The sequence below is a fragment of the Electrophorus electricus genome, chromosome 12 (assembly GCF_013358815.1).
Source record: "Electrophorus electricus isolate fEleEle1 chromosome 12, fEleEle1.pri, whole genome shotgun sequence".
NCBI classification, from domain to species: domain Eukaryota; kingdom Metazoa; phylum Chordata; class Actinopteri; order Gymnotiformes; family Gymnotidae; genus Electrophorus; species Electrophorus electricus.
The window spans coordinates 15,497,460-15,505,597 of record NC_049546.1 but is presented as its reverse complement, the minus strand read 5'-3'; the positions used below and the strand labels follow the sequence as shown (position 1 = coordinate 15,505,597).

General features: G+C 40.0%; 1 protein-coding gene across 2 annotated transcripts in view; it reads right to left on the bottom strand.

Annotated features, from left to right (window-relative positions):
• The window catches only part of npm1b (nucleophosmin 1b), a 16,131-nt gene extending 8,410 nt beyond the window's left edge, over positions 1 to 7,721 (bottom strand). For both annotated transcript variants that reach the window (XM_027017266.2, XM_027017272.2), the window contains exons 1-8: positions 7,616 to 7,721; positions 7,094 to 7,176; positions 6,632 to 6,751; positions 4,992 to 5,085; positions 4,739 to 4,830; positions 3,837 to 3,922; positions 3,539 to 3,590; positions 2,006 to 2,089 (exon numbers count right to left, since the gene is read on the bottom strand). In XM_027017266.2, coding sequence (XP_026873067.2) covers positions 2,006 to 2,089; positions 3,539 to 3,590; positions 3,837 to 3,922; positions 4,739 to 4,830; positions 4,992 to 5,085; positions 6,632 to 6,751; positions 7,094 to 7,176; positions 7,616 to 7,667 — 663 coding nt within the window. In that variant the 5' untranslated portion in view covers positions 7,668 to 7,721. The remainder of the gene's footprint in view (positions 1 to 2,005; positions 2,090 to 3,538; positions 3,591 to 3,836; positions 3,923 to 4,738; positions 4,831 to 4,991; positions 5,086 to 6,631; positions 6,752 to 7,093; positions 7,177 to 7,615) is intronic.
• Positions 7,722 to 8,138: the final 417 nt, after the last annotated feature.

Here is an 8,138-nt window from a genome sequence, read left to right as displayed (position 1 = left end):
TCCAAACTAGTGCAATTACATGTTATGCTGAAATATGGCACCTGCAGCACTCGAAGCGCCACATTCGATCAGCGTAATTTGCGGAGCCTTGTGCAACTTTTCTGGAGTGGGCCAAACAGCGGCGCGGCTCAGTGGTCTGATAGGCCATGCGGCAGAAGGTGTTGAGTGTTAAGGAAAAGGTCGTCCAACGCGCTATAATCACAGAGCAGTGGGTTTCCGCTCTCCTCGGGGCCTACAGCAACATCAAACACCAAACCCTAATGAGGACTAATGGCAGAGGACTGACCCACCGGAAATAAGAGGGTGGCTAGCTGTGTGTGTCTGTGTGTGTGGGTGTGTGTGTGTGCGGCAGAGGTTCAGATGTGGATGAAGGTTCTAATATTGGTCATCTTGGACAAAAACACAGAATTACATTACAGAGGTACACTTGCATGCAATTGCACGTAACCCACACAAAAGCAGCACCTAGGCTGCACTTATGACAAGCATCTCTATTGCTAATAGGGCACTAGCTTGGCCTTTTGATGTTAGGTCAAGTGAACTGCCACCAGGTTAGTTAAAGGGGAGGTATTTATCCACACATAGCTGACTGTGTAAAAAGGTGGTCTGAATTCCACTACACAGAGGTCAAGCCTGTCTTGAAGGGGTGATTTCCAGCGGACATAACTGTTTCTCTACGAGGGAAGTATAGCGCTGTGCTTGTTTTCACTCCTTAATTTCCCGCTTCTTAATGACATTATCTGCCTATTTCAGATTGCTGACCAGGTTCACTTAATAGCTTTGTGTTTAACACACAAAGCCTGATGGACACCTTTCCATGCAGGACTGTTCCTCACAAAAGGTGTTCCGCATAAAGGTGCACCAGGGAATTGTAGAGGACAGAATCTTGCCTTTATTATCTAGTCACCCACCCATTCTTCCCCGGTTATGTCTACAGACAAGCATTACTGTCCACCTCTTGTAACATAATATCAACAAACACCAGGTTGTCCACACACATACGTGTGCATTGTGGACTGAGTAGAACAGAGGCCTCTCTCTCTCTCTCTCTCTCATCCAGAAAGTTGGCCCCTCTGCCAGAGCTCTGGGCCTTTCAGACAATTTTGTTTTTAAAAGTGGACCGCAAACGACCCTTTAAATTGGACATTTTAGGATGTGCGCCATCAGCAGCTCTTGCAAACGCTTTTGCGATTTTACCGCCTGGGAAAGCAGTGTGGTACGGCTTCAGCATTTTCCATGCTGTCCGAGAACATTCTTTGTTTTCTGTCTAGCATACCTATTTAATAAACATGTATGGAGGTTATTTTAAAACCCTCCATCACACAGAGACAGGCATAATAGCTCTGTGGATTTGGGACCACAATGTTCTGAATGAACCATCATGTTGCTCGCTAATCAGAGCTGAAGCTCTAAACGCTGATGTACATTATTATTTTTAAAGTGACCATTACTAGTCTGATTTACCCTTTGCTTTTGGCACTATTAGATTAACCCCTGCTAGACAATAGGGAGCAACATATCCCAAACGTGATCAAATGATGGCTTGTCTTAACCCAAAGCAAGGCTTCAGTCCACATCATTTACCGCACCACCTCAAACAATCTTCTGGTTTGTTCTGTGTGCAGGTCATGTCTGCTATCAAAATTACGACAGTCACCCAGTTTTGAGGGATTAATCAAGAGTGATGGGCTCGAACACTTCTGAAAAGCTAATTATCAAACAACATAGATACATTGCCACAATTATAGTAATTTAGGATTTAAGTAGACTTCTACCACTCAGCAGAGGTTTCCCTGTAAACCAGCAAACTTTCAGAGTTCTTTTATCCCCTTCTATAGTTTCCAAGTTCACTCCTCAAACTAGAACCAGTTAACTGATCCATGGTACTTACAAAATGTCATTCAATCCTTAAAAACTGCTTTCAGTGCTAATATTAGATGACGCTTATATCAGATAAACAGAAAATGTTTAACTGTGGTTAGAACACTTGCTATAGGGAACCTACCTGGCTCTGAGGCTTCCCTGCTTTGTCGTCTTTTTTCCCTGGTGAGCCGTTCTGTTTATCTGCACTCTTCTTTTTTTCTGGGGCCTGAGGAGAAGCAGGGAGCACATCACTGGGACTAAAACATGAAAACATTTAGCATGTGCCAGAAACAAAGCAGCCCCTCAGGTGTCATGTCATGTCTGTAACAGGGAAACGGTGCTTGTGACAGGCCCTGAGGTCCCTGTGGTTCTGACTGACTCATGCTTTATCTGTGTAATTGAATCTGATCTTCCTGGGGAGGCTGTCTGTGAAGAGTGATAAAAGTGCTCAGTAATTTGTGGAGTGTGTAGCCTGTCGAGTCACGGCCTGCAGGGCCAGCGGAACACTGTTGCTCCTCAACCCCTTGGGGGAAGGGAATAGAAGAGGAAAAAAAGGTGCGTAAGGTTAGATGTAGCGGAGTTGGGAATTAGCAAAGTACAGCGAGAGTTAAGAAGGGGAGGCTGCATTAGACCAATACAGAGAGTAGGGAAGAGCTAGAGAGAGAGAGAGACAGTGAGATTAGGCTTAGGGGAATCAAAAAGACATGAGAGAAAGAGTAGGTTAAATGAGTGTGTGACTGCAGTGTTTGCCCGTCATCCCCCGTAGAGCAGGAATCAGCACTCACAAAGCAGGTATGCAACTCCAAGTCTTTGATCTCATCACTCACACACACGCACACAAAAATCTATCAGACATTACAGAACACGCACCCCCTTTACACTCTTTTCTCTCAGAGATGATGCCTGCCACATACATGCTTATTCGCAAACATAAGTGCCCCCCCAACAAGCCCTTGCCACACACACACACACACACACACACACACACACACGCAGTCTCAGACATGACAAATACATTGTCTAAGCAAAAAGGCCAGGTGCCTAGGCAAGGTTGAAAAGGCAGAAGAGGGAATGGACAAAGCAAGAGAGATGGTGAGTGAAAGAAATAAGGATCAGAGCTGAAAAGAAAAGTGTTGCGTGGTCCTGTGTGTCCACGTGTTCTCTTACAGCAAGTATACCTGCCACACGTGCCTGACTGGCCACTAGACGCTTTGCCAGATTATAGTCAACTCATTATTATGCTCCAGACAACTAATAGTTCCAACACCTGATAGGCACAGGAGTCACAGCAGAAGTATGCTTGAGCAGTTGGAAAACACACATAATGACATGCTATGATATATGCCGTGCTGACATGTAATGTATTCTGCTGCTGTTATGCAATGACACTGAGCAAATGGACACTGTTATAAAACAGGGGTGTGTTATTGGAACAGTTATGAATTTGGGTGCATTTAAAAGTAGTAGGAATGAGTGTCTCTCTCTCTCACCCCCCAATCTTTTTCTTTATACTACATTGCGCTAACCCTCTCCCTGTGTCTCCCCAGGAACACAGTGGCACCTGCTGGCCAGTAAAGGTACTTCTCCATTTTTTGACAATAAAGGCAAGAGTTTTAGGCAGTGTTTGTGCAGTAAATGTGGGTTGGTTTGTTTTTTCGAGAGCTGAAAAACTTACTTTCTTTGGGGATTTGATGGGGCTCTTTGAAGCTGGTTTTTCATCTTCATCACTGAAAATGTACAAAACAATTTAGATTTTAATTTGCATAGAATTCAATACACATTTACGCTCATCCTTATACACAACTAGGATAAGGACAATTATATTAAATACAAGTACTGAAAGGTATTAAAACAGGATCGCTCTCTCCATTCTGTTCATTGACCAAGCAAAATATAATCGCATTGGCTTAATAATATAATATAGTAATAATATTCAGTTTATACAGTTTAAATTGTTAAGAAAAGAATCTCACTCATCATCATCATCATCATCATCATCATCTTCACTGTCATCGTCCTCATCATCCTCATCCTCATCTGAATCCATTTTAAGCTTTTTCTGCAGTGAATGAAGAAATAACCAGAACAAAACTTACTGAATGTACTAACTGAATCCTTAACATCAAAGCAACACGAAGTGTGCATATTATATATGTGTAAATAGATACATATATTATATGTATTTATTCTGCGCTCTTTCCCCTTCGCACGCGGCACTCTGACACGTGCTGTCATTTACCAGTCACTTCAGGGCACATGTCCAACTTTTTTGTCAATGCTTAGAATTCCACATATCTGTCTGTCTTCTATACTTCATTCCATATCTGATATCTTCAATATACAGTAATTGATTGTTAACTGTTATTAAAAGTACACTTTAATATGTAGTTATACATCTCTCAGTGGAGGCCTATTATTTCCTAGGCAGAATATATTCCTGTGATACACCTGTAATGTTTTCTAAAAGATAGAGATCTAATATTAGCACCTGGAATCAGCATATTCAAAGATTCCTATGATTTGTTAAAGAACTAATGGTTGCCCTTTGCAGCAGTTAATGATCATGTCAACCAAACATCTCTAAAAATTCTTTTGCTAATTTCTAAAGCCTCATTAATGGCTTAATTGTACAGTGATGTATTTAAAATTCTGCGGTGGTCTAAAGTTAATCATATCATTCTAACCAATGTTGCTCACTTTCAAATTCCAATACAAGTTCTTACTGAAATCACAAGATATCCCAGCATGTGCCCTACCATGAATGTACCAAGACACCTTGACAGATTTACAGTAGGTAAGTATCGAAACAACAGGTCGAGGCTACTGCCTCAAACATTTAAAGGAATTAAAGTAGAGGCTATTGGGATTTGTTTACCTGTGGTACTTTCCCAGAGGCCATGATGGACGGTCTCTTTACTGGTGATGTGTTATTCTCCTCCTCCTCTTCCTCATCAGATTCCTTCATACCTAAACGCACCAAAGAGAGATTGCATAAAAGCCACTTATCACAGGTTTTGCATTTGCATATTCATGCAAGATGAAAAATAAATTAATGCTCAAAATAAAATGCATTATTCCGTATAATTAATTGGTCTTAAAAGGGAACTAAAGGAGAAACAGTAACTTACTAACAAAATGTTGTCCACTGATATAGACCGGGCCAGTTCCGGACTGCAGACGGAATGAAACTGGAGGAGTGACTTCAAAACCCCCTAGACTCAACTAGCAAACACAAAGCGAAACAGGACTCAATCTAATCAGGACAGGGACGGTCCACTAATGTCCATGTTGCTCAAGAGTTTCAGGAGTATTTGTTTCTACACCACTGATTGTACTCTTAGTCAAATGCTTTCTGACATGTAATGCAAACTTACTTAGAATGACAAGGGACGGGAATTATAATCCAAAATATTCTTATCAGTATGAACTTTACCAGACCATTTTTGTTATATAAATTAACCAAGTTTACTAATCTAGAGAAGATCTAGGGTCCAACAACAGTGCAACAATAACACTAGAGCAATCTGGAACAGTTACCAACTGCAACCCAAATCTGTCATGATTAGTGTTTAAATTTGCAAATCTGATTAGTTCATTTCTAGAAACTATGGGATAGGGGATGTTCTGAACACAGCATTCAAGAAAAATTCACATGGGCCTGGAGTTAAATAAACTCTTCCTCAGAACAGTGTTGTGCAACTCTGGAATCTCAAAGCGCAGCCAAAGATTCTGAATGAACATTCCACAGTGTCATGTAACAGCACTTGCGTCCATAGCAACTGGATGTAAACAGGTGATGGCATGCAAGGATGTTCTGGTTAATGTTTATATGGCAGCTGTGTAACTGAAATAATTACATCATGGCAAGACATGCAATGCAATTATCTAGAATCATCTCATCATATCTGTTTCAACACAATGAACTGTTTTATGAGCAAGGGCTGGATAGAAACTTGTAATTAAGGTTTATGAATTACAGCTGTTACAGTTGGATTTTTCTTTTAAAGCATATCTGAGACTTTCTCACTAATTTTCTGTTATCACTTTAAATGTTCATCAAACATAGGCAAAATTCTTTAAAAAATTCCATCCATCAAAGCTCAGTTCTGATTATGAAATCATATTTCCATAATTGTTGCTAAGGGGGCGTGCAAGCAATGATGTCATGGAGGGCGTGTCTTCAATGTCCTGATGATGCAACAATGTCCCCACCCAGCACTGAAACAATCTGTCACTACTTTCAGGCAAGCAATGTTTTTTTTCATGAGGTAAATTCTTACAGCGGTCCAAAATGCACAAGCAAACTTGGCTAACAGAAATAGCATTTTTGCTTAGCACGTAAACTGTAACAATGTAAAACCCCTATGATAAAGCAACAGAGCTCACATTTACTTATGTGAAGCAAGGCAAATATGCATGTCAAAGGAATCTTGCTGCCACTCTTAAATTTAACACCTAGTGTTAAATCCAAACAAAAAACTCTTTTGATCCTATTCAATTATATTGCTCCGATGCTGGCCCTCTACAACTACAACTCCGAATATACATCTCCATATCTAACAATACATGGGTAGTACAGATATTCTTAAGCATTTAAAGCCCTATTCCCCACAGTCACTCACAGTGAGAACAAGGCAAAAAGGACGCTGAAAATTATGCGCAGAGACAATGCTTTAATAAAATAATTAATAATTAGATTAAAGATTAATGATCTATTTAATGAATGAAAATGTATTCAACATACTTTCCAGTAGCCTAAGTCACTTACAGAAGGCAGGATAGATGGCTTCAGCACAGCAAGTGGGATTTTGGTCATCTTGCCATTGTAGGTCACCCCCTCTATCTCAACTGTATGGAACTTATCCTCAGCTTCTGCTCCCAGACAAACCTGAGAATACAGGTAAGCAGGAAGTGTGTGTGTGTATGTATGTATATATATATATATATATATATATATATATATATATATATATATATATATATACACACACACACACACACACACACACACGACACATTCAAAGCTCTACATGAATATTAAGAAAAATCAGAAACGTCTTGTCTTTTGAGTGTATTAACTAGCTAATACACCCAGATCCAGCTAACACCGTTTAAGTAGCTACATTTATTGCATTATAAACAAATCAGTCCTGCATAATTTCTGATCTAGCCATGACCCGATCACATTAATATAACTTATATACGTAGTTACAAATTCACAGCTAAATACCGCTTTCAGAGACAACTGGTGGTCAGCTTCGTCGTCGTCAACCTCAACTTTGTGTTCTTTCTTATCCGACTTCAGCACACACCCTATGCGAAAAGAAAAAAGTCACCCATTACAACTGCACAAGCACAAAAGCTGGCTATAACTGCCTGTTATAGTTCGCTTGCTAAAAACTCATTAGCGTTAGCTGGCTTGGGTAACCAAAAGTAGCCTTGCAACAAATTGCTTTTAGCTAGTTAATACCAAACACGTAAATATGGTTAAGAAGACCGCACACGGCTTGTAAGCATAGAAATGACGAACTACAGCTAGGTAATTGGACAAAAATATAGCTAGACAGCTAACAGTTAATCTAGCTAAATACAAAGGCATTTGACTAGCTACATAACTAGCTAACTAGCTAGCTAGCAACCACACTTACTGCGCCAGCTATCCTTATTAAATAACTGTGGGATCATATGGTGGTTGAAAATAAGTGCTCGGAAAACTTATATGATTATGCAACATCTTATTTGATTATCTCACCAAATAAAAACATCTGGGGTCTGCTTAGGTCTGGCATGCTATCCTCTGCCATTGTTGCGCTACAAACGGCCACTCGGAAGTTGTAAGATACGATTGACGGCTCCGTGAACGAATTAGCGAGCGGAATAGGATCCTCCAATAAACCGTCGTCCTATAGAGCTGCAGTTCTTGTGGTACAGAAGACAACGCCCCCTATGGCTTTCAGTATGATCGGACGATATTTATCCAGTAGATGGCGTAAGAAAAATGTGAACGTGTATTTGCTATAAGCAAACCGGTATATAATATTTCTGAATTCCCACCCAGTTCCACACTTTAAAGTAACAAAATTACGCCTAACTTACTTCCAATATAAAATACATTTTTTTATTGTATTGTATGTATACTTAGTCCAGTATAAAATGATCAAAACATTTTATTCCAACAGGTCTGTCCTGAAAAATATCGCTCTTCTAAGTATTGTTCCAATAAAGCCATATTATAAAAATCCTATTCATGTAATTTAACTGTATCATAGGATTAC